Source organism: Carcharhinus amblyrhynchos, unplaced genomic scaffold, assembly GCF_965287045.1.
Source record: "Carcharhinus amblyrhynchos unplaced genomic scaffold, sCarAmb.v2.hapA scaffold_39, whole genome shotgun sequence".
Taxonomy (NCBI): domain Eukaryota; kingdom Metazoa; phylum Chordata; class Chondrichthyes; order Carcharhiniformes; family Carcharhinidae; genus Carcharhinus; species Carcharhinus amblyrhynchos.
In genome coordinates, this window is record NW_027649780.1 from 9,036,177 (window position 1) to 9,062,698 (window position 26,522).

The following is a 26,522-nucleotide window of genomic DNA, read 5'->3' on the forward strand; positions in this document are numbered from 1 at the left end:
AGGGTGTTGTGGTTAGATGCATTGGTCATGCTAAATTCTCCCTCAGTTACCCAAACAGCTGGAATGTGGCAACTGGGGGATTTTCACAAAAACGTCATTGCAATGTTAATGTAAGCCTACTTGTGACACTAATAAACTTTAAAACTTGAAAAGGTCATGTCCAATGGCCCTGTTAAAGACAAATCACTGTTAGATTGCCCTGGGGCTTATATGATCAGGTCTTAGTTTTCTGAACAAGGTCTGTATCAGACTAGAGCTGTGTCTTTGATTCTCTATAGCAGTTGTAGTATCCTTATGAAATATCCACCGCAACTATGACAGTTAGCCCAGAAAGCTTACATTATTGTGATCACAGCCCTTCAAATCGTTACTGATGTCACTACTAAATATTCTGAAACACAGCATTTCTACAGCAGAAAGGAAGCCACTCCTCAACAATTCAAACTCTGAATGATTGGGGATGTTACTGATCAGAGTCCACAATAAATTGCTATTTGTCAGGTGGAGGTAGATCAGCAGCAGGAGCTAGTGAAGAGAGTGATGGTAAAAACCAGACAGAATGACTCATTTGAAAAGCTGCTTTGGAAGGGATTTCATCCGAAACACAATCATTGTCACCGATGTGATAGAGTCCAATTAAACCTGATTTAAAAACTTGTCAGGACTCTCACCCTGATGTAACTTTTTTAAATTCATTCATGGGGCATGGGTGTTGCTGGCTGGCCAGCATTTATTGTCCATCTCTCATTGCCTGAGGGCTGTTGAGAGTCAACCACATTGCTGTGGCTCTGGAGTCACATGTAGCCTCCAGTTCATGCATATGTCAAACAGATAATTTCATTCATTACTTTTGATAACATGAATCTGAATCACCCTGACTGATCAGACAGAATCACAGCCATTAACCGTGGGTCCAGAACTGATTTTCTCAGAGGAGCCTGTCACCATTATTGAGACTAATTCTGAATTAGAGATTTTATTAATGGATTTCAAGCCCTGTCCCCAAACATTGTGCTGAGTCTCTGTATTACTTATGCAGTGACACTGCCACTCGGTCAGTGTTCCCCTGCTCTCTTTGTTGGAGTTTGAAGTGGCGGATAGTGGTAATAAGTAGTAACCCCCCGCCCCGGGCGACACTGACACCTCACAATGCCCGGGCAATGATTGACAGCAGTTCCGGTCAAATAGCAGGAGGGGGCGGGGCTGGAGGACCGAGCGGCAGCGGCTGGTCCTCCAACCAGACTGAATGAAGAGCGGGGCTGAGTGAAGCATGCGCAGATTAATGGCGATGGAGAGAAGATTTCTCGGATCCACAATCAGAAAAGGTGGGAATGGCGGGCGGAGGCAGGAATGGATCAGGTGGGGGGGATTAGGGAGGCTTCGTAATCATGAACAGCAAACCTCTGCAAAAAAATCTACCGCTATCCGAAGATGGTCCCGGCCCTTTGCGCAGAGCAGGGCCTCTGCTTTCTTCCAGCTCCAGAACCGGGTTAACTGCTACAATCTTCATCCGGGCACTACCAATATGGAGCATGCACGTCGCCATTTTTATTAGGGGCAAAAGCCCTCTATTAGGAGCGCATGCGCAGCCGCCTTCTTTATGAGGGGCAATGATTTTGAAATTCTCCCCAGTGACAGAACGTGAACAACTTGTCCACCAAACCACTTCACTCTTTCACTTCCAATTTCTTACTGATGAGGCAGAGCAACGGTGCAATCATTTGTATCATACTGACTTTTTAATAAAATACTCCTAGATATTCCACAAAATTGTTGCAGTTCTTTGAAAAGGAGTGGCACAGTTGTTAGCACTGCTGTCTCACAGTGTCAGTCTTGTGTGACTCTGTCCCCTCTTGTCTGTGTGGGTTTTCATCCAGATGCTCCGGTTTCCTCTCATATCCATTGATGTGCAGGTTAGCTGGATTGGTCATGCTAAATTGCCTCTTAGTGCCCCAAAGTGTGTAGGTTAGGGGAAGTAACGGGATAAATCTGTGGGGTTATAGGCATAGGACCTGGGTGGGAAGTTTTGTCAGAGATTCAGTGCAAGAGTCCAGACCACTTGGCTGAGTGCATCAATTGAATCCAGCAGTTTTCATGGTCAATTTTTCCGAGTGCAGGCCCCACATGTTACCAGATTCATTCAGCTCATTTTCACAACCTGCCTTTGTGTTTTTGTAGGTTCTCTCTCAATCCTTTTTTCCTATTTCAAATCAATTTCACAGGGATTTGCAATTGGGAAACTGAAACCAAACATCACACCAGGGGCTGATAAAGTCGACCAATTTATCGTAACATGAATATTGTCATATTTTGAATATGGAAGGAAAAAGCACCGTTCACAGTGGAGAGAAACCATACTCGTGTTCTGTGTGTGGACAAGGATTCAACGGATCATCTGGCCTGTCAAAACATAAATGCAGTCTTGATGGGAAGAAGCCATGGAAATGTGGGGAATGTGGGAAGAGATTCAATTACCCATCCCAGCTGGAAACTCATCAGCATGGTCACACTGGGGAGAGGCCATTCACCTGCTCTAACTGTGGGAAGGGATTCACTAAGTCATCCACCCTCCTGACACACCAGCGCACACACACTGGGCAGAGGCCATTCACCTGCTCTATGTGTGGGATGGGATTCACTCAGTCATCCACGCTGTTGACACACCAGCGAATTCACACTGGGGAGAGACCTTTCACCTGCACTGAGTGTGGACAGGGATTCACTCATCAATCCACTTTGCTGACACATCAGCGAGTTCACACTAGGCAGAGACCGTTCACCTGTTCTGAGTGTGGGAAAGGATTTATTAATTTATCCAACCTGATGACACACCAAAGAAATCACACTGATGAGAGACGATTTAAATGTCTAGACTGTGGGAAATGTTATAAAACCTCTCAAGAACTGATGTACCATCAACAAGTTCACACTGACGAAAGACCGTTCAGATGCTCTCACTGCGGAACTGGCTTCAAGCGATCATCTCACCTCACCGTTCACCAGCGCACTCACACAGGAGATAGACCATTCATCTGCTCTGAGTGTGGGGAGGGATTCACCCAATCATACACTCTGCTGAGACACCAGCGAGTTCACACTGGAGAGAGACCGTTCACCTGCTCTAGGTGTGGGAAGAGATTCACTCAATCATCAGCACTGCTAAGACACCAGCGAGTTCACACTGGGGAGAGGCTGTTCACCTGCAATGATTGTGGGAAGCGATTCACTCAGTCATCCAACCTGCTGACGCACCAGCGAGTTCACACCAGGGAGAGACCATTCAGGTGTTCTGAGTGTGGGAAGGGATTTACTCAGACATCCAACCTGCTGAGACACCAGCGAGTTCACAATTAACTCTAGAGATTAGATTCTGTTGTTGATCAGATTGAGAACTGAGCTATGTCCATTAGGTCTGTTTCTGCTGATGTTAATCAACTTCAGGTCAGTTATAGAGACTAATATTCTGGACAAAAATCAAATATTTATCTTTGATTTAAACATGCTGTGTCAAAACCTTTAAACATTTCTAATACAAATTAGTTCCTTTTGAAGGACTCTCCCTTTCTCTCGTCTCCTCTGTCTTCATCTCCAGCAACAAAGTGTGACGAGCACATGGAGTTTTTTTTGTCACTAATATTGAGACAATCTGATAAGCTGCCTCTGCTGCTTCCCTCCCTTCCACTGGCCTCTGGGCCAGACTGTCTGTATCCAAGCTCTGAATCACATCTTTTTCCAGTTTCTCTCCTATCTCCTGTCAGACTCTTTCATTGCTCATCTTGTCCACGAGACCTGCTTTCAACTCCCTTTACCCTTTTCCCACTAAACTACTGATAATCCAACTTCTCTGCATTACCTGATATTGTTAATGGACCTGTCTTTTCTGATACTCTCCATCTCACCTGTAATTCAACCTCATCATCCATCCTCAGAAAAAAAGAACTCTTAACCGCACTGTTGTTACAAACTACTGTCCCAACTCCAATCTCCCTTTCCTCTCCAAAGTCTTTGAACTTTGTATCTCCTAAGAACTTTTCCTTGGCCCTTCCCATTTCCCATGCTGTCATTGGGTGACATCATCCATTAGTTTGGAGGAAGATTGTAAAGTGTATCTTTTTGAGAGCGGAGTTTGGAAACACTCGTGTCACAGTAATTTCAGGGGAAATTTGAGGTGAAATCCACAGAGGATCGATTGAGTTGCATCTGCCACTTAATTTCAGAGTGGGAGTTGTCTGATTACAGTCAACCTGGGGGTTTAAAAGGACAATGTATTTACTGAGAATATTATAGCATAAGAAACTTTCTACCTGTGTTATCCTTGAAATCTGTACATTTGTGAATGTAAGTGGGAGTGAAGAAGTCTTGTATTATGGTCAAACTCTTTGTGTTTAATAAATATTTTAGTGTTAAAATCTAATTGGCAGTCCTGTGACTCCCTTCCTCTATGTTTTCTAAACAAAATAAAAGTTATGGTCTTTTGAGCCAGGATTCCATTCTGGAATCATCCTGTCCAGTTATAACATCAACTGGGATTGTAACACTCACCATCTTGACTTTGAAATATATTGCTGTTCCTTTGCTGTCAGTGGGTCATAATCCTGGAACTCCCTCCCTAACAGCACAATGGTGTACTTACACCACAGGGATTGCAGCAGTTCTAGAAGGCAGTTCACCACCAGCTTCCCTAGGCTAATTAGGGATGGGCAATAAATGCTGGCCTGGCCAATGATGCCTATATTTTATTATTCAAGACAGGCTGTGGGCTTTGACCTCTGTAAATGAATAAAAAATAAGGTAACATCTGTTTTTAGCCTATTGAATTTCAATGACAGCGTTGCCTTCTCCTTTGTTATTATGTCCTGGGCCCATTACACCATTGTGCTTGAAGGATGAGAACCAGCCTGACTCCACTGTGTTATCTCTGACACAGTTATCAATGATGTGGATATGCCGGTGTTGGACTGGGGTAAACACAGTAAAAAGTCTGACAACACCAGGTTTTAGTCCAACTGATTTATTTGATAGTAAGCTCACTAGCTTTCGAGGGGATTCCCTCTTCTTCAGGTGAATGGAGAGTCTGTGCTTTATATGCTCTGTCTGAGGCCAGAACTCTCCATTCACCGGAAGAAGTGGGAATCCCCTCGAAAGCTAGTGAGTTTACTATCAAATAAATCGGTTGGACGAAAACCTGGTGTTGTCAGACTTTTTACAGTTATCAATCCCCAAGCTGCTACAGACATCTTTCTTTCCTCAAACAAACACTCCATTCTCACAGTTTGTGGCCAGTTCTCCTGCACAATTTAATTTATTTTGCAGACATTGCTAATTCCAGCAAGGCTGCGACTTGACTACAATGACCAGCATGCTTTGCACATTGAATCCACAATGCAGTTCAGTGCAGTTTTTCAGATATCCTCAGTCTGGGTTCTTCTATCACCCTCGATGTTCCAAGTTACAACCATGAGCGACTCCACACACAGCATTACACTACAATTCATCTACACTGAATATAAAAGAAATAAGGCAAGTTACAACTGATTGGGGCACATGGTGGCACAGTGGTTACCACTGCTATTTCACATTGCAGGGACCCGGGTTCGATTCCTGGCTTGGGTTACTGTCTGTGTGGAATTTGCACATTCTTCCCATGTCTGCGTGGGTTTCCTCTGTGTGCTCCAGTTTCCTCCCACAGTCCAAAGCTGTGCAGATTGCATGGATTGGCCATGCTAAATTACTCCTTATTATCAGGGGGACTAACTATTGTAAATGCATGGGGTTATGGGGATAGGGCCTGAGTGGGATTGTGGTCAGATTGTGGGAGACTCGATGGGCCAAATGGCCGCCTCCTACACTGTAGGATTCTATGATTGCATATTTAAATAATACATTGATTTTCAGTAAGGCCATTGTGTTAAAAGCAGGTTGTTATGCTGAAGCTTTATAAAGCAGTGTTTAAACCACAATGTGAGTATTGTGTTTATATCCAGTCAGCACACTTCAGGAAGGATGGGAGAAGTGCAGAGGAGACTTATCAGAATGGTTCCAGCAATGAGGAATTTTAACTCCAAGGTCAGATTTGAGAAGCTGAAGTTGTTCGATTTGGAACGATGCAGGTGGAGGGGAGATCTGATCGAGATGAACACCATTATGACAGGTTTGATTTGATTTATTATTATCACATGTATTAACACGCAGTGAGAAGTATTGTTTCTTGTGTGCTATACATACAAAGCATACCGTTCATAGGGAAGGAAACGAGAAAGTGCAGAATGTAATGTTACAGTCATAGGTAGTGTGTGGAGAAAGATCAACTTAATGCAAGGGAAGTCCATTCAAGAGTCTGACAGCAGCAGGAAAGAAGTTGTTCTTGAGTTGGTTGGTACATGATCTCAGACTTTTGTAGCTTTTTCCCGATGGAAGAAGGTGAAAGAGAGAATGTCTGGGACTCGTGGGGTCCTTAACTATGCTGGCTGCTTTGCCGAGGCAGCAGGAAGTGTAGTCAGAGTCAATGGATTGGAGGCTGGTTTGCGCGATGGATTTCATGACTTTTGTAGTTCCTTGTGGTCTTGGTCAGAGCAGGAGCCATACCAAGCTATGGTACAACCAGAAAAAATGCTTTCTGTAAAAGTTGGTGAGAGTCGTAGCTGACATGCCAAATTTCCTTAGTCTTCCAAGAAAATAGAGGCATTGGTGGACTTCCTTAACTATGTCAATTACTAGGGGGCATAGGTTTAATGTGCAAGGGGCAAGGCTTAAAGATGTACGAGGCAGATTTTTTACACAGAGAGTAGTGGGTGCCTGGAACTCATTACCAGGGGAGGTCGTGGATGCGGATACGGTAGTAACATCTAAGGGGCATCTTGACAAGTATATGAATACGATGGGAAGAGAGGGATATGGTCTCTGGAAGGGTAGGAGGGCATTAGTTTAGTCATTCAGTGCAGGCTTGAACGGCCGAAGGGCCTGCCCCTGTGCTGTGATTTTCTTTGTTCTATAGTGCTGGCATGGGGGTACCAGGACAGATTGTTGGTGATCTGGACACTTAGAAAACTGAAGCTCTCGACCCTTTCTACTTTCTCCCCATTGATGTAGATAGGGGCATGTTCTCCTTTATGTTCCCTGAAGTTGATGACAATCACCTTTGTTTTGTTGAAGGAGAGATTATTGTCACCACACCAGTTCACCAGATTCTCTGTCTCATTCCTCTACTCTGTCCCGTCATTGTACGAGACCCAACCCACTATGGTGGTGTCGTCAGCAAACTTGAAAATCAAATTGGAGGGAATTGAACAATCATAGGCGTACAAGGAGTATAGAAGGGGGCTGAGAACACAGCCTTGTGGGTTTAGATCAAGTGAAGAAGGAAATTGATCAGAATCTACAGAGACTGGGTTATGGGGAGAAAGCGGGAAAGTGGAACTGATCCACTTCAGATCAGCCATGATCTTATTGAATGGCGGGGCAGGCTCGAAGGGCTAGATGGCCTACTCCTGCTCCTATTTCTTATGTTCTTATGGCTGCTGGAGGCAAGGCTGTTGATAAATGTAACCTTTAATTGCACATTGTTCGAACTATGCACAAACCCGTGCTGACTCCATCTGACTGCACGGAGATTATCTATGTGTCCTATCCCCAGCTCCTTAATACCAGAATGAACATGATTCAGTTCTGCATGGGGTTGTTTATTTATTACTAACTTCAATACTAGATAGATAGATAAATAAATGAACACGATTCAGTTCTCTATGGGCTTAGCAGCAACAACAGAATCCAATCCCTGCAGTGACTTGTGAACTTGCTGGTGTCTCAGCAGATTGGCTGACCGAGCAAATCTCTTCCCACATATGGAGCAGGTGAACGATCTCTCTCCTGTGTGAACCTGCTGGTGTCTCAGCAAGTGGGATGACTGAGTGAAGCTTTTCCCACACATGGAGCAGGTGAACGATCTCTCTCCAGTGTGAATTTGCTGGTGTCTCAGCAGGTCCTTAGTGCTTTTAAAACTCTTCTCACACTCTGAACATTTAAAAGGTCTCTGATCAGTGTGGACCAGTTGATGTGCAATGAGCTGGGGTGGCTGAGTGAATCCCTTCCCACACGTGGAGCAAATGAAGGGTTTCTCCCCAGTGTGAATTCGCTCGTGTATCAGAAGGTGGGCTGAATCAGTGAATCCCTTCCCACACACAGTGCAAATGAATGGTTTCTCCCCGGTGTGAACTCGCTGGTGTCTCAGACGGTGGGACGAATGGGTGAATCCCATCCCACCCCACACACCGAGCAGGTGAACGGTTTCTCCCCAGTGTGAACTCGCTGGTGTGTCACCAAATCCGGTTTACTTTTAAAACTCTTCTCACAGTCAGAACACTGAAATGGTCTCTTATCAGAGTGAACTCGCTGGTGTGTTTGCAGCTGGGATAAACGTCCGAATCTCCTCTCACACACGGAGCAGGTGAATGGCTTCTCCCCAGTGTGAGTTCGCTGATGGACTTGTAAATCATTTTTACTTTTAAATCTCTTCTCACAGTCAGAACATTGAAACGGTCTCTGTTCAGTATGAACAAGTTGGTGTGTCTGAAGGTGGGCTGACTGAGTGAATCCCTTCCCACACACTGAGCAGGTGAACGGTCTCACCACCATGTGAGTGCGCTGGTGTCTCAGCAGGTCCTTTGTGCTTTTAAAACTTTTTTCACAATCAGAACACTGAAACGGTCTCTGATCAGAGTGAACCTGCTGGTGAATTAGGAGGCTTGATAAAGCATGGCATCCCTTCCCACATTCGAGGCAGGTGAATGGCCTCTCGCCAGTGTGAACACGCCGGTGTGTATAGAGGCTGGATGAGTAAGCAAATCCTTTCCCGCACTCAGAGCAGGTGAATGGCCTCTCTCCAGTGTGAATGCGGTGATGAATATCCAATTCGGATGGGTAATTGAATCCCTTCTCACAGTCTCCACATTTCAATGGTTTCTCCATGGTGTGGGTATCCTCCAGGTCGGATAATGAATTGAAGCTTTGTTTATACAGAATTTGTTTCGGGTCACTATTCACTGAGAATGACGTGGGGGTTTTTTTCCAGACTGTTTAAACCTGTTTCCACATTCAGTACATCAGAAACTCTCAGGTATGTGTGTCTCAGTGCTTTTTCAGTCACACTAATGTTTGAAAGCTTTTCCCGCACACAGAACAAACATTCCTCCTTCTGTAGACAAAGGTTGATGATATTCAGCTTCTGATGAATCAAATCACTGAAACAGATCTTGTTGTGAAGTTTGGTTTGAGGTTCAAAGCTTTAAATCTTGCTTCATAATACTCTGTAAAAAGTTTACAAAAACCATTATTCTCAGTCCAGGATAGAAATTCTGAACAGACAATTTCAGTTTCTCTGGAACACGTTTTTTTCTCTCTTGTGTCCCAAATCTGTCAATCCCCATCCTACACACTCTCCCTCCTACTTGGGCTGAAATCCAAACCCATCTCACCATTTCTTTCTTCCACTCCCAGTTTTCTCTCTCCCTCTCTGTCTGGTTTTTCACCTGACGAAGGGACTAATCCCGAAAGCTTGTGAGTCTATTATCAAATAAATCGGTTGGACTAAAACCTGGTGTTGTCAGACTTTTTACTGTGTTTACGCCAGTCCAACGCCGGCATACCCACATCATGGGTTCAGTTCTCCAGCTCCTGTCTGCAGACTGACAATAAAACCAATGGGTCTTATTGCGGGTGGTGGGGCCTCCAGCGGGTATTTGTGAATCCTCCCCGCCCACCTCCCAGGGTTTCCTTTCTTCCCAGAGATCAGAGTCCTCATTGATTTGAGGCCAAAGTGTAACCTCTTATTTATTGTCCCCCTCCCCCATCCTCTGATGTGAACCATCCTCCAGTGTCTGAGCCAGGATGGGGCCGTTAACCTGGGCCTGTTCCCGGGAGGGAGGGAGGGAGAAGCCCCGCAGCTGCAAACCAGGGAGCTGACAATGATTCTGAGGGGTTTGCGGATCCACAAAGTGTTTCCAGACCCTCCCAGCCACCGCCTAACGCTGACTCCGCTTCTCCGGGACAAACAAGCACCAAGGACAGCAATGACACTGCGCATGCTCCACATCACAATGCCCGGGCACGGATTGACGGTGGCTCTGGACCAATGGGAAGAGGGGCCGGGGCTGGAGGACCGAGCGGGAAGGGGGCTGGTCCTCCAACCAATCGGAGTGAACGAGGGGCGGAGCTGGAGGATTGAACGGGAGCAGCTGGTCCTCCAACCAATCGGAGTGAATGAGGGGCGGAGCTGGAGGACCAACACTCCCATGAAACCCGGTGGATGTGGAGTGAACATTTCAGGAGGATCCTGGAGCCGGCGGCTGGACTTCGGAAAGGTCCCATCCTGGTCTGGGAGCTGGAGCATGCGCGGTGCCTGAAGCAGACGGTGAAGAGCTCGAGCGAGCGGGTTTCAAATGGAGATTTTTACAAAGACCGAGTGCGGATCCAGAGCCCGAAATAAAACCAGAAACATAAATGGAGTTGGCAGGTGGGTGGTGAGGCTTTATCAACACCCGATGTCGGCCTCAATTTGCAAAACAAATTCCTCCGGCTTTCCGAAGACTTCAGGCCCGAGTTAACATCCGCCATCTTTATAGGGAGTCACGTACTGTAAAGCGCATGCGCGTCCGCCATATTTGTTGAGATAAATTGGAACAACGCATGCGCAGCCACCGTACTTACTGAGGGTGAAACCAAATGAATAACCCACAGAGGACAAAAAAAAACAGATTGATTTCATAACAAACTCTGTGTTGTAAAACTGGAATTTAGGGTTATAGCCAACAACAACTTCCATTTATAAAATACCAATAATATCAGTGTGGTTAACACTGCTGCCTCACAGCTCCAGGGACTCATGTTCGATTCCAGCCTTGGGTCACTGTGCGAAGTTGGCATGTTATCCCTGTGACTGTGTGGGTTTCCACTGGATGCTCTGGTTTCCTCCCACCATAAAAAGATGTGATGCTTAGGGGAATTGGCTATCCTATATTGCCCCTTCATGTACAAAGATGTGCAGGTAAGGGGGATTAGTGGTGTAAAAACGTGGGTTACAGGTATAGATCAGGGATAAAATATTCAGAGAGTCAGTGCAGTCTTGATGAGCCAAATGGTTTCCTTCTGCACTGTAAGAATTCTCTGAGAAGTTATCCTTCTGCACTGAAGATCTAGTCACGAATGGTGGAGTGATTAAAATAGGGAATGTGTAGGAAGCCAGAATCAGAGCAGTGCTGGAGGTGATTCCAGAGATAGGTAGGAACTGGCTTTGGAGTGATTTTTACAAATTAGTTGTAAGGATGCATGAAAAATACACATTTCATTTGGCTCTGATAGAATCCTACAGTGCAAAAGGAGGCCATTGGGCCCATCGTGTGTGCACTGACACAATCCCACCCAGGCCCTATTCCCATTACCCCGTGCATTTACCCTAGCTAGCCCCCAACACTAAGGAGTAATTCAGCATAGCCAATTCAGTTAACCCATACATGTTTTGGACTGTGGGAGAAAATTGGAGCATCCGGAGGAAATCCATGCAGACATGGGGAGAACTTGCAAATTCCACACAGACAGTGACCCAAGCTGAGAATCAATCTCAGGTCCCTGGTACTGTGAGGCAGCAGTGCTAATCACTGTGCCCCATGCCGCATTCAGCTCAGGGAGGAGGGAGAATATGTGGGGCATAGATTTAATGTTTTGGGGAACAGCAGAAAAGTTGTTCCTTAGAAATTAGACTTGTCTGATCAGAATTTCTATCCTGGACTGACAGTAGTTTTGTAAACTCCTTTTGCAGGATATTTGAAGGGGAAGATTTACAGTCAGCAAAATGGAATCAAGTTCCACACCAAGATTGAACAGTCGCTCAATTCACCAGCACCTGAACACTATCAGCCTTTGAATGTGAAGTCCGGGAAAATATTTCAAACATCAGTGTGACCGGAAAAGCACCAAGACACACACATCTGAGTGAGTTTTCCAGTGAACTGATTGTGGAAAGAGCTTTAACCAGTTATACAGCCTGAAAAAATATCACACCATTCACAACAGTGAATCTGTGCATGTATTTGTGTGGACGAGGCTTCAACTAACCGCCTGATATGGAGAGACATGATGATACTGACACCGTAGAGAAACCGTGGATATGTGGGGACTGTGGGAAAGCATTCACTTGCCCATCCAAACTGGAAACTCATCGACGCACCCATACTGGGGAGAGACCCTTCACCTGCCCCGTGTGTTGGAAGGAATTTACTCAATCATCCTGCCTAATATTACACCAGCGAGTTCACACTGGAGAGAGACCATACACTTGCTCTGTGTGTGGGAAGAGATTCGTCCAGATGTATAACCTACAATTACACCGGAGAGTTCACACCGGGGAGAGGCCGTTCACCTGCTCTGTGTGCGGGAAGCGATTCATTAATTCATCCAACCTTGTGACACACCAGAGAGTTCACACTGAGGAGAGGCCGTTCAGCTGCACGGACTGTGGAAAGAGCTTCAGACATTCATCCAGCCTCAAAGCACATCAGCGACTTCACACTGGGGAGAGACCGTTCACCTGCTCAGAGTGTGGGAAGGGATTCACCACCTCCTCCCACCTGGTGACACACCAGCGACTTCATGAGTGAGTGCAGGGCATGGATTCTGCTGTAGCTGCTGCTGCTAATCACATCCAGACATGAGCCACATTCATTCTGAAATTTGAGGTTTGTTTCTGCCGAATAATCCCTGTAAGTGGGCTGCTGGTTAATATTCTCAATCTAGAGCTGCTTGTGTTCTTGGGGTTGCAGTTTCCCTTTAAGAACTGCTGCCTGTGATCTTTCCCCATCATTCAGGAATTCTCATCACATTCTTTACAGTACAAAAAGAGGCCATTCAGCCCATCAAGTCTGCGCTGGCTCACTGAAAGAGCCTAATTCCACTGCCCTGCCATAACCCCTGTAACCTTGCACATTCTTTCTTTCCAGATAACAGTCCAATTCTCCTTTGAGTACCTTGATCAAACCTGCCTTCACCGCCCTCACAGGAAGTTTATTCCAGACTCCAACCACCCTCTACCACGGCTATGTTGCGGCCAGGTATCCCTGGAGAGGGAGCATGCAGTGTCCACAGGCACAGTTGATGCCTTCTGTGCCCTTTGGGCACCGCAGGGGCTGGGGTGCATTATTGACCCTAATAATCACATTGTAATTTGATGTTTTCAAATTTGCTTTGTACTTTGATTTTGTTCAGGCTGTTCCCCCTCCTTCTGGGGAGCTGCCCCCTTTACTTTGTCCTAATTTAACTTGAGTTTGTTTATTTGGTTTGACCTTAAAAGAGGCCAGCCACGCACGAGGTGAAAATAATTTTCCTCACGTTACTTTGGCTCTGTTTTCCCCATTAATGTAGTTTGTGCCCTCTAATTCTTGATGTTCTCTTGGTGGGAATATTTTCTCACTATTTCACCTGCCCAACTCCTCAGGATCTTGAATACCTCGATCAATCTCCTCTCAACCATCTTCAATCAGACAATTAATGTTTATTTCTTCTGATGTTAATAATCTCTGATGTCTGTTAAATAAATCAGCTTTGTTTCAAACACACGGTGTGTTAAATCCTTGATTTCTCCAGGATAAGACATTAATTGATGTCCTGTTCTTTTCTCCTTTCTAACTCTAGATTATTTCAGACATTCAGTTACACTCATTTTTTAATATTTGATTTATTATTGTCACATGTATTAGCATACAGTGAAAAGTGTTGTTTCTTATGGACAAATCCCAGCTCCCTATAGGTTTCAGAATGTCTCTCCCAGCGTTGAGATCCAGGGAAGTTTTCCGTATTTAAAAACAGAAAATACTAAAAATTATAAGTGTCATTGGTTGTGTCTCACATTATTGGTTTTTCCTCACTGCTGATGTTAAGTTGATTGTTCTGTAATTGCTGTGTTTTTGAACAGGGATATAATATTTACATTCTCTCTCTGTCCTTTGTCACCACGACTCTACAAGGAAGATTGTGGCTAGAGCCTCCACAAGTTCCATGTGAAGAACAGTGTGTGTGACAGAGTGCAGCAGTCCCTCAACGTCAGACTGGAATGTCAGCCTAGATAATGTGCTCAGCTTGATGAGTATTTCCTGTTGTTGATGTGGATCATTCAGAAACAATGGACTCTGATGATGTCATAGAGACTATTACATCACAGCGGAGCCTTAGTGATGAAAACAGTTTTGTTCCAGATGGGAGGTGATGGTCAATGGTATTAGCTCTAGACTATTAATCCATAAACTCAGCTAGTATTCTGGGGACTGGGTTCAAATCTCACCATACCAAGTGGTGTAATTTGAACAAAGAACAAGAAAATTACAGCACAGGAACAGGCCCGTTGGCCCTCCAAGCCTACACTGACTATACTGTCTGTCTGAACTAAAAACCCCTCTAGTGACCATATCCCTCTCTTCCCATCTTATTCATGCATTTGTCCAGGCACTCATTAAGTCACTATCATATCTGCTTCCACTACCTCCCCCTGCAGCGAGTTCCAGGCATCTACTATCTGTGTAAAATAAAAACTAGCCTCATACATTTAATTCAATAAAAACAATTGAATTCAATTAAAAAAATCAGAATTAAGAATCTATTGCTGACCATGAAATCATTTTCAATTCTCAGAAAATAACCATTTGGTTCAGTGAAGTAAAAAGTAAAGTTTATTTATTAGTCACAAGTAGACTTACATTAACAGTGCAGTGAAGTTACTGTGAAATTCCCCTGCTCGCCACACTCTGGCATTTGTTTGAGTCAATGCACCTATCCAGCATATCTTTCAGACTGAGAGGAAACTGAAGTACCTGAGGAAACCTACGCAAAGATCATGCAAACTTCACACAGTGACCCAAGCCGGGAATCGAACCCGAGTCCCTCATGCTGTGAGGCAACAGTGCTAACCACTGCGACACTCCATGAATGTCCTTACGGGGAAGGAAATCTGCTGTCCTTACCTGTCTATCCTACGTGTGATTCCAGAGCCATAGCAATATGATCGACTGTCAACTCGCCTCTGAAATGGCCTAGTAAGCCACTCAGTTCAATGGCAACTATGGATGGGCAATAAATGCTGGCCATGCAGTGACGCCCATGTCCCACGAATGCATAAAAAATCCTCACAGTTTAAATTCACACAGCCATTCTGTCTCTTCTTGTAATTACCGCTCAATTCACCAGTTTAAAAAAAATCAGAATTTACCCACAGAAATTATTTTAATTTTTCAGGTTTTCTTGACATATCAGTAGAAATGGATGTCAATGAACATAATTCATTCCTGGATGTGATTTACAGTAAAATCCACTCACTGATTATTTGTGAACTCGCTGGTGACTCATCAGGGTGGATGAGCGAGTGAATCTCTTCCCACACACGAAGCAGATGAATGGTCTCTCCCCAGTGTGAATTCGCTGGTGTCTCTGCAGGGTGGCTGACTGAGTAAATCCTTTCTCACACTGCAAACAAATGAATGGCTTCTCTCCAGTGTGAATCCGCTGGTGTGCAGTCAGTTGACATAATTGTCTAAACCCAGTCCCGCAGTGCGAGCACCTGAACGGTCTCTCGTTGGGATGCAATTAACAGTAGCAATAACAGCAGAATCACACTCCTGTGATCACTGGTGAGTTCGCTGGTGTCTCACCAAGTTTTGTGACTGGGTGAATCTCTTTCCACACATTGAACAAGTGAACGGCTTCTCCTCACTGTGAACTTGTTGGTGTCTCAGCAGAATGGATGACCGGGTGAATCTTTTCCCACACTCAGTGCAGGTGAACGGTCTCTCCCCAGAGTGATTTCGCTGGTGTGCGAGCAGGAGTTTTCTGCTTTTAAAGCTCTTCTCACAGTCAGAACATTTGAACGGTCTCTCATTTGTGTGAACAAGTTGGTGCGAAGTAAGAGAGGATAAACAAGTGAATCCCTTCTCGCACACAGGGCAGGTGAACGGCCTCTCCCCAGTGTGAATTCGCTGGTGTACAGTGAGGTCGCCTGATCGCCTGAAGCCAGTCCCGCAGTGAGAACACGTGAATGGTCTCTCATCAGAGTGAACACGTTGATGGTGACGCAGTTCCTCAGAACTTTTATAGCCCTTGCCGCAGTCTGGGCATTTAAACGGTCTCTCTTCACTGTGAACTTGTTGGTGTTTCTGCAGGTTGGATGATCGGTTAAATCCCTTCCCACATTCAGAGCAGGTGAACGGCCTCTCTCCAGTGTGAATGCGCTCATGTGCCACAAGGTGGAATGATGTCCTGAACCCCTTCTGGCAGTGGGAGCAGCTGAATGGTGTGGAACCGGTGTGAATGTACTGATGCTCCCGCAGTGTGCGTGGAGTTTTAAAACTCTTTCCACACTCAGAGCATTTAAATTCTCGCTTGTCGGTGTGAACTCGCTGGTGTCTCTGCAAGGCAGAGAAATGTGTGAATCCCTTCCCACACATGGAGCAGGTGAATGGCCTCTCCCCTGTGTGAATGTGCCGATGTATCAGCAGGGCCGATGACTGAATAAATCCTTTTCCACATTCGGAGCAGGTGAACTGCCTCTCCCTGCTATGAATGCGCTAGTGTATCAACAGGCCAGCTGACTGTGTGAATCCCTTCCCACACACAGGGCAACTAAAAGGTCTCTCTCCAGTGTGAATGCGTCGGTGATTTTCCAGGTCAACTGGGTAATTGAATCCTTTCCCACAGTCTCCACATTTATACGGTCTCTCCCTGATGTGACTGCGCTTGTGTCTTGACAAGCCAGATGATCGTTTGAAGCCTTGTCCACACACAGAACACGTGTACGGTTTCTCCCCACTGTAAACGGTACTTTTTTCTTCCATGTTCAAAGGCTAATGATACTTAGATCCTGATGAATCGAGGCACTCTGTAAGATTTTGATGTGATCCTTGATTTACAATTGTCTGTAATTCCTCACCTTCTAATCCCGTGAAAAATGATGTGAAAACAGAAAGAAGGAAACATGAGAGACAAGCCATAAATACACAAAGGCAAGATGTGAAATTGAGCTGAATGAATCTGATAAATTGTGGGATTGGGAATCAGAAAAGGGATATGAAAACTGCTGGATTGTCATAAAGCTTCAAACTGTTCACCAGTGCACTGAGGGAAAGGAACCCTTCATCCTTCAGAGCCCACAACAAGAATCCAGCCTTTATGCGTGAAGAGGGAGAGATCAGAGAGGAAGGTGATAGAAAGAGATTTTATACATCAGCAACTCAACAAGGATTTTGGCAGAATTTCCCAAATCCACAGTCTTTCCCACCTGGAAGTACCACAGCAGCTGAGACATGGGAAAATCACACAACTCCTTGACTTGGACAAATATCACTATTCCTTCAATGTGACTGGGTTAAAACCCTAATACTGTTGCATTGTGGGAGCACCTTTACCACATGGACTGCAGAGGTTTAAGAAAAAGGCCAACTATATAATCACAAAGGACAACTGGTGATTGGTAACATATCACTGTCAGTGCAGGATAGTAATTCAGGACAGTAATCGGGGCCTTGTGAGTAACGTCCACATCCTAAGAAGTTTTATTTTTTGCAAATCTACACGAAACCTGCAATAAGAGAAAACACACGACCACTACAATCTAAAAGGACAAGGACAGTGGACAGGCAGGAAAACCACCATTTGGAAGTCCCCCTCCAAGCTACTCACTATCCTGATTTGGAAATATGTTGTCATTCTTTCACTGGCATTGGATCAAAATCCTGGAATTCCCTCCCTAACTGCATTGTGGGTGTACTGACCACATGGACTGCAATGATTCAAGAAGGCAGCTCACCAACACCTTTTCAAGGGCAATTAGGGATGGGAAATAGTGCTGGTCTAATCCAATGACACCCATCTCCATTGAATGATTTTGAGAAATGACCCGGAATATCGATGAGAATACGATTCTGATAATTACTAAGTGAAATACTTCACTCAGTCACATCACTTTCTGAGTTTACGTTTGACTGGAGCTCTTGGATTCCGCTGTTAATTGCTGCTGCTTTTGGAACACTTTTGGGCATTTGCAATTCTCCACCTCTTCCACTCCCCTTATTTCTGATGGACAATGAAGATCTGTGCACATAGATTTCTGTATAATGTGGTTCCTCCTTTGACTAATTTATAGAAACCGCCCCCGTTCCCCAATCTACACGCAATAGTAAAAACATAACGAGCTCCTAATAATGACTTTCAATGGCAGAGCTCTGACCCAGCATTCCCCGCGGTGCTGAATGTCCCCTATTCACACCAGAGGCCGGCACCGCACATGCGCATTAATCCTCTATTGGAGCATGCGCACTGTCAGTAATGGCGATGGGGGTGAGTCTCTGCTTTTGCCTCTTTGCAGCGGGGAAGGGAGAGAAAACTCTGAGGGAGCGGACTCTGAATAAGGAGAGTTTCTAAATACCTGGCGAGTGCCTCAAACTCTACCGCTCCCGCGTTTGCAGCTCCGGATGTTTTCCCCTCCGAGGCCCAAGTCCAAGATGACGACCGCCATCTTGGTTCAACGAGGAGCGCATGCGCCGGGATATTCTTGACGCAACAATATAGGGCGGGGCCTAAGGTTATTCTCTTCCCACCGGGTCCTAGTGTCCGGTACAACCACCATTGGATTGCTGACTAATGTTTAAAGAATGGCTATTCCCTGTATTAAAGTTCCTGCCCCCTTGCACTAACCCCTTGGTTCCCCATTACTAGAATTTTTCTTTTGTCTTCTACCATGAAGACAGATAGATGCAAAGTATTTGTTGCATTTATCTGCCATTTCCTTGTTCACAGTAAAAAGCCTGACAACACTTCGTCAGGTGACAAAGAGACGAACCCCGAAAGCTTGTGCGTTTACTATCAAGTAAATTGGTTGGACTTAAACCTGGTGTTGTCAGACTTTTTACTGTGTTTACCCCAGTCCAACGCCGGCATATCCACATCATTTCCTTGTTCCCCATTGTATTTTCCCTTTCATCTGCCTCTCATTGACAATGTTTACTTTCACTCACTTCTCCCTATTCACATACCTACAGAAACATTTAAAAATCTACTCTGTAAACTTTTACTGGTCTACACCTAAAAAGGGAATTGAGCTCAGAAGTGATTTTAAAACAGTTTATTAAGAAGCAACATTTAAAACAAGATGCATCAGTTGAACAGACAGGAAAAGTACCTGACCTGTGAGAGAAGTTTACAAATCCCAGAGGACAAGCAGACGGCTGAAGTGAATGTTGATGTCCATAGCTGGTACCTATGGAAGGTTCACTTCAATGAGCCTGATTGGGGAGCAACCAGTCAATTTGAAACCTCCTTGCTCTTGAGGGCCTATTTTCACCTTTACATGTAGTTAGTTAGCATAAGAGCCAATGGTATCAGGGTTATAAATGTCTTGTTTCAGAGCTTGTGTTAGACACAGGTCCTTAACAGGGAGAGAGGCTTGTCCCGTGTTTGTCAGCTGGCAAGCTTTCTTCTGGAGAGGGATGGCTTTTTCTATAATATTCCATCAGTATCCAAAGATTTTATAAGGCTATTAGATGGTGATTTCTTACAATCTGTTACTTGGATTCAACTTATCGCCATTTCTGTGCTGGCACTGCAGGGGCTGGGGTGCATTATTGACCCTAATAATCACATTTCAATCTGATGTTTTTAAGTTTCCTTTGTACTTTGATTTTGTTCGGGCTGTGCCCCTTCCTTTTGGGAAGCTGCCCCTTTTACTTTCTCCTGATTTAACTTGAATTTGTTTATTTGGTTTGACCTTAAAAGATGCCATTCCTGTGCTGAGGGAATTTCTTTTCCAGACGGGATGGCTGACATTTGGAGACTTTTGATTCTCCACCAGTTCCCATTCCCCTTCTTTCTGATGGACAGTGGCAGTGTCACTGTGTGTAATGTGCAAGTGAGTAAGAATTCTCAGCAAGGTTTAATCAACACTTTCTAATTGGAGATGTTCATTGCTGCAACCTCTCACATACTGAATAGCGGAATTCGGGCCAAGGTCAGTAGGGCGACATGGTAACACAGTGGTTCGCACTGCTGCCTCACAGCGCCAGGACCCAAGTTCAATTCTCGACTTGGGTCACTGTCTGTGTGGAAACTGCATGTTCTCCCTGTGTCTGCTTGGGTTTCCTCTGGGTGCTCCGGTTTCCTCACACATTCGAAAGATGTGCTGGTTAGGTGCATTGGCCATGGTAAATTCTCCCTCAATGTACCCAAACAGGTGACTAGGATGGCGACTGGGGGACTTTCACAGTAACAGTGTCATTGCAGTGTTAATGTAAGCCTCCTTGTGATACTAATAAAGAAACTTAACTTAAACAATTTGAGATTGAAGTAAAAGTTCTAAATCTTGTTGTAAACTCATTTCTGATGGACAGCGGTAACTGCAACCCCAGGAATTCAATCCAGAATATTAACCTCCAGCCTAGTTACTGGCTGTATTAACATCAGCAGAAACAAACTCCTGCTGTCAGAATGAAAGGACCTGGTTGTCAATAACAGCAGAATCCAATCCCTGCTGTCACTTGTGAACTCGCTGGTGTTTCAGTAATTGAGATGAATCAATGAATCCCTTCCCACACTCAGAGCAGGAGAACGGCCTCTCCCCAGTGTGAACTCGTTCATGTCTCAGCAGTTGGCATGAATCAGTGAATCCCTTCCCACACATGGAGCAGGTGAATGGCTTCTCCCCAGTGTGAGCTCGCTGGTGTACAGTGAGACTGCCTGAGTGTCTGAAGCTCTTTCCACAGTCAGTGCAGCTGAATGGTTTCTCCCCAGTGTGAACTCGCTGGTGTTTCAGCAGAGTGGATGAAAGCTTAAAGCTCATTCCACAGTCAGTGCAGCTGAATGGTTTCTCCCCAGAGTGAACTCGCTGGTGTGCCACTAGGTTCGAGGAATTAATGAATCCCTTCCCACACACGGAGCAGGTGAACGGCCTCTCCCCACTGTGAACCCGCCGGTGTAGTGCTAGATTGTATGACTGAATGAATCTTTTCCCACACACAAAGCAGCTGAATGGCCTTTCCCCAGTGTGAACACGCTGATGTAATGCCAGGTTGGATGACTGAGTGAAATCCTTCCCACATATGGAGCAGGTGAAGGGTCTCTCCCCAGTGTGAGTGTGTCGATGAGTTTCCAGTTTGGATGGGCAAGTGAATGCTTTCCCACAGTCTCCACATATCCACGGTCTCTCTGTGGTATCAGTGTCATCATGTCTCTCCATGCTGATAATCAGATGAAGCCTTGTCGACACACACAACACGTGTCCATTTCTCCTCACTGAATGGTGATGTTTTTTCAGGCTGTGTAACTGGTTTAAGCTCTTTCCACAGTCCGTTCACTGGAACACTCACTCGGGTGTGCGTGTGTCTCGGTGCTTTTCCAGTCACACTGATGTTTGAAATCTTTTCCCACAGACAAAACAAACAAACATTTCTCCTTCCACATTCCAAGTACGATGATATCCAGGTCCTCAGAATTGAGTGATTCTGTCAGATCTTGATGTGATGTTTAGTTTCAGATTCCCATCTGTAATCCTCAACTTCTAATAGCTGTAAAACCAGTCAATAAAAGTCATCACTGACAGTCCAGGATAGAAATTCTGAACAGACAATTCTAGTTTCTCTGCAATTTTTTCCTCTCAGAGTTGCAGATCCCCATCCCACACACTCTCCCTTAAAGTTTGTTTATTAGTCACAAGTAAGACTTACATTAACATTGCAATGAAATTCCCCTCATCGCCAGTACCTGTTTGGGTCAATGTACCGAACTAGCACGTCTTTCCAACTGTAGGAGGAAACTGGAGCATCCGGAGGAAACCCATGCAGACACAGGGAGAACATGCAAACTCCACCCGAGCTGGGAATCGAACCCAGGACCCTGGCACTGTGAGGAAGCAGTGCTAACCACTGTGCTACCGTGCCACCCCCACTAAATGTACTGGGATGATTTATGTTTATTTATTCATAAACCGGGTGTTTATGAAGCCTCACCGCCCGGATCCATTTATGTTTCCGATTTGATTTCGGGCTCTGGATCCGCGCCATTCAAAATTTCCATTTAAAACCCGCTGGTTCCAGCTCCTCACCGCCTGCGGATCCACAAAGTGTTTCCAAATCCTCCAGTGTCTGAGCCAGGATGGGGCCGTTAACCTGGGCCTGTTCCCGGGAGGGAGTGAGGGAGAAGCCCCGCAGTTGCAAACCAGGGAGCTGACAATGATTCTGAAGGGTTTGCGGATCCACAAAGTGTTTCCAGACCCTCCCAGCCACCGCCTAACGCTGACTCCGCTTCTCCGGGACAAACAAGCGCCAAGGACAGCAATGACACTGCGCATGCTCCACATCACAATGCCCGGGGACTGATTGACGGCAGGTCCGGACCAATAAGAAGAGGGGGCGGGGCTGGAGGACGGAGCGGGAGCGGCCGGTCCTCCAACCAATCGGAGCGAATGAGGGGGCGGGGCTGGAGGACCGAGCGGGAGCGGCTGGTCCTCCAACCAATCGGAGTGAATGAGAGGCGGAGCTGGAGACCAACACGCAGAAGAAACCCGGTGAGTGCGGAGCGAACATTGCAGCAGCGGAGGGGGAGGCGCTGGAACCGGGGACTGGATATTGGGGAGGGTCTGGAAACACTTTGTGGATCCGCAAACCCTTCAGAATCATTGTCAGCTCCCTGGTTTGCAGCTGCGGGGCTTCTCCCTCCCTCCCTCCCGGGAACAGATCCAGGTTAACGGCCCCATCCTGGCTCAGTCACTGGAGGATGGTTCACATCAGAGGATGGGGGAGGGGGACAATAAATAAGAGGTTACACTTTGGCCTCAAATCAGTGAGGACTCTGATCTCTGGGAAGGAAGGAAATCCTGGGAGGATTCACAAACACCCGCTGGAGGCTCCAACACCCCCAATAAGACCCAGTCTGCAGACAGGAGCTGGAGAACTGAACCCATGATGTGGGTATGCCGGCGTTGGACTGGCGTAAACACAGTAAAAAGTCTGACAACACCAGGTTTTAGTCCAACCAATTTATTTGATAATAGACTCACAAGTGAGTCTATTATCAAATGAACTGAACCCAGACAGAGGAGAGGGAGGGAGAAAACTGGGAGTGGAGGAAAGAAAATTGTCCGTTCAGCGTTTCTATTGTGGGCTGATTTTTAAAGCTGTTTTTACACACGGTTACAAGTTGATGATTTACACACAGAAAACTCAACCCCAAGAGAAATATTTGTCTCTCTGTAATTTATATTCTGCATTTGTTGTGATGTTTTTTGTAAACACAGATTACAGCTTTCAGGAAAGATTAAATGCGTTGAAGTTGTTGCCTGTACAGAGTGACCTGCTTTAAAATTATCAGTGTCTTGGACAGGTGAAATGTGGAAAGAATGCTTCCACTTGTGACAGAGTCTAAAAGGAGGACCAATCAATAAACAAAGACTCATAAATACTAGATAGTTACTAATAAATCCAAGAAGGTAATAAGGATAAATTTCTTCACTCACTGGTTTAGAAGTACCAGAGAAATGAGTTGAGGAAATTGCTGAGATTGTTTCAAAAGGAAACAGGAGAAGCACACAAGAGGAATAGAAAAATCAACTGAAAGGCTGTGATGAGGTATATGGGACAGGAGAAGATGTGTCAAGTGTAAAGAATTAAACTGAATGGCTTGTTTGTGTCTTGTATATTCAAAGTAATTCACTGTAAACTCCTTTTCCAGAATATCTGCAGACGGGCGATTCAAACCAAACGTCTTGGGATCTGACAGTGTCACACAGTTCTTCAGGATCTGAATATCAAAGGCCTGTGAATGTGGAAGGAGAAATGTTTGTCTATTTTGTCTTTGGGAAATTACTCAACATCATTGTGACTGGAAAAGCCCCGAGACACAGATATCTCAGTTATTTTTCCACAGCTGGAGCAGATCTTTAACCAGTTACACAGTGTGAAAAAAAACACATTTACATCAGGTAGACACCGTACTCGTGTTCTTTGTGTGAACCTGGTTTCAACTGATTGTATAACCTGGAGAGACATGAGGACACCTGCACCATGTGAACAAGGAGCAGCAATAGGCCATTCAGCCCCACGGGCCAGTTCCGTCATTTAATAACATCATGGCTAATCTGATAGTGAGCTCAAATCTGCATTCGGCCTACACCCGATAGCCTGTCAATAATCATGGAGAAACCGTGGAAATGTGCGGACTGTGGGATGGGATTCAATTACCCATCTGAATTGGAAACCCATCGACGTATTCACACTGGGGAGAGACCATTCACCTGCTCTGTGTGTGGGAAGGGATTCACTCAGTCATCCAGCCTGTACACACACCAGCATGTCCATACTGGTGAGAGGCCATTCACCTGTCTTCAATGTGGGAAGGGATTTAATGCCTTATCAAACCTCCGGACCCACCACCAGGTTCACTCTGATCAGAGACCATTTAAATGTTCTGATTGTGAGAAGAGCTTTAAAAGCAGAAAGGATTTATTGCTTCACCAACGCACTCACACTGGGGAGAGGCCGTTCATCTGCAACATGTGTGGGAAGGGATTCACTCAGTCGTCCCACCTCCTGACACACCAAAGTGTTCACACTGATCAGAGACCATTTAAATGTTCTGACTGTGAGAAGAACTTTAAAAGCAGAAAGGATTTACTGATTCATCAACGCACTCACACTGGGGAGAGGCCATTCATCTGCCCCGTGTGTGGGAAGGGATTCACTTGTTCATCGCAGCTCCTGAAACACCAATTTGTTCACACTGATCAGAGACCTATCAATTGTTCTGAATGTGAGAAAACATTTAAAAGTAAAAAGGATCTTCTGAAACACCAGCGCACTCACACTGGGGAGAGGCCATTCACCTGCTCTCTCTGTGGGAAGGGATTCACTCGATTAGCCCACCTTCTGAGACACCGTCGAGTTCACACTGGGGAGAGGCCGTTCACCTGCCCCGTGTGTTGTCAGGAATTCATTGACACATCCGACCTTCTGATACACCGGCGAGTTCACACTGGAGAGAGACCTTACACTTGCCTCCTGTGCGGCAAGAGATTCACTCAGTCATCCCACCTGACTACACACCAACTTGTTCACACTGATCAGAGACCTTTTGAATGTTCTGATTGTGAGAAGAGATTTAAAAGTAAACAGAATCTGCTGAAACACCAGCGAGTTCACACTGGGGAAAGGCCGTTCAACTGTTCCATGTGTGGGAAGGGATTTGCTCAGTCAAACAACCTGCTGAAACATCAGCAAGTTCACAGGCAACAGCAGGGGTTGGATTCTGCTGTTATTGCTGCTGTTAATCACATCCAGGACTGAATAGTGTCTGGTTACCAGTGAGGTTCCACAGTTTTGTGGTATATATCAATGACTCAGACTTAAATGTAAGGGTCATGATTCAGTTTGCAGATGATACACAATTGTATTTGTGTTTAACAATCCAGAAGAAAGCCGTGCACTGCAGGAAGATATCAGTGGGCTGGTCAGATGGGCGGAAAAATGGCACATGGAATTCGATCTGGAGCAAGGAGGGAGAATGAATTTGGGACATTAGACAAGACAAGTGAATGAACAATAAAGGGGATGATGCTGAGAATTATAGAGGATCAGAGAGAATTTGGAGTCAACATCCAGACATCCATGAAGGAGGCTGGACATTTAGATCCAAAAGATTAACTCTGTTTCTCCACACAGATGCTGCCAGACCCAACATATTCTGTTTATATTTATAAAATGCTAGTTAGAGCAAGCTAGAGAACTGAGCACAGTTCTGGAAGAGGGAAACCTCAAAAGCTTGTGAGTTTACTATCAAATAAATTGGTTGGTCTAAAACCTGGTGTTGTCAGACTTTTTACAGTTCTGGTCACCAGATTAATCAATTATAAAAGTATATGTCAAGTAAATCTTGTGGCAGAAAGCTGAAGCCAGTTGGCAAGTTTTTAATATCATTACAATCTGTTCAATTTTCAAATCTAATGAATGAAGGATTGAAGGATTCGGAGGGTTAGTGAAGGAATCATTTCACCCGGAGAGTCATGGGGATCTGGAACTCACTGTCTGAAAGGATGGGAGAGGCAGGAACCCTCATCACGTTAAACAGGAACTTAGATACGCAGTTCGGATTCTGCAGCACACAGAGGGACAGATCAAGAGCTGGAAAGTAGGACGAAACTGGACAATACTTTTCCAGCCAGCACAGACATGATGGGCTGAATGGCCTCCTGCTGTTCGGTGAATGTTCTATATTTCAGTTCTGACAGTTGGAGTTTGTTTCTGCTGGTGTTAATAACTCCTTGAACTGGGCTGCAGTGTAATATTTTGGATAAATGCGAAATCGGCTTGATTAAAACACACCAGAGTAGCTTTTTATATCTTTCCCACTGTGTTATCTGATTGTACTCTGATTTTCTTATCAGTAATATAACTAATCTCAGTCACCCCAATCTGAGAATGACTTAGTAAATTCCTTCCCTATCAGCACTGCGAGCG

General features: G+C 45.2%; 6 protein-coding genes across 6 annotated transcripts in view; 2 read left to right on the forward strand and 4 right to left on the reverse strand.

Moving 5' to 3' along the window:
* Window positions 1-26,522, reverse strand: part of LOC145335633 (uncharacterized) — a 198,718-nt gene that overhangs the window by 67,456 nt on the left and 104,740 nt on the right.
* LOC145335583 (uncharacterized) lies at window positions 2,317-13,083 on the forward strand. Its single transcript, XM_080181389.1, has 3 exons — window positions 2,317-3,342; window position 3,601; window positions 12,301-13,083. The coding sequence occupies exons 1-3, from the start codon at window positions 2,317-2,319 to the stop codon at window positions 12,645-12,647; spliced, it is 1,374 nt and encodes a 457-aa protein (XP_080037515.1). The 3' UTR covers window positions 12,648-13,083.
* Window positions 7,733-8,964, reverse strand: LOC145363498 (uncharacterized). The gene is made up of 2 exons (XM_080218694.1): window positions 8,282-8,964; window positions 7,733-7,913 (listed from the first exon to the last, which is right to left on the reverse strand). The coding sequence occupies exons 1-2, from the start codon at window positions 8,962-8,964 to the stop codon at window positions 7,733-7,735; spliced, it is 864 nt and encodes a 287-aa protein (XP_080074820.1).
* Window positions 14,857-17,327, reverse strand: LOC145363648 (uncharacterized). The gene is given in 1 exon segment (XM_080218847.1): window positions 14,857-17,327. A coding segment is annotated over 1 exon segment (1,206 nt). The 5' UTR covers window positions 16,863-17,327; the 3' UTR covers window positions 14,857-15,656.
* The window catches only part of LOC145363619 (uncharacterized), a 51,094-nt gene continuing 45,039 nt past the window's right edge, over window positions 20,468-26,522 (reverse strand). The window contains 1 exon segment of the mRNA XM_080218802.1: window positions 20,468-21,134. Within this exon segment, the coding sequence (XP_080074928.1) occupies window positions 20,552-21,134 (583 nt within the window). The 3' untranslated portion in view covers window positions 20,468-20,551.
* LOC145363653 (uncharacterized) lies at window positions 23,413-25,488 on the forward strand. The gene is made up of 2 exons (XM_080218851.1): window positions 23,413-23,639; window positions 23,743-25,488. The coding sequence occupies exon 2, from the start codon at window positions 24,204-24,206 to the stop codon at window positions 25,350-25,352; it is 1,149 nt and encodes a 382-aa protein (XP_080074977.1). The 5' UTR covers window positions 23,413-23,639; window positions 23,743-24,203; the 3' UTR covers window positions 25,353-25,488.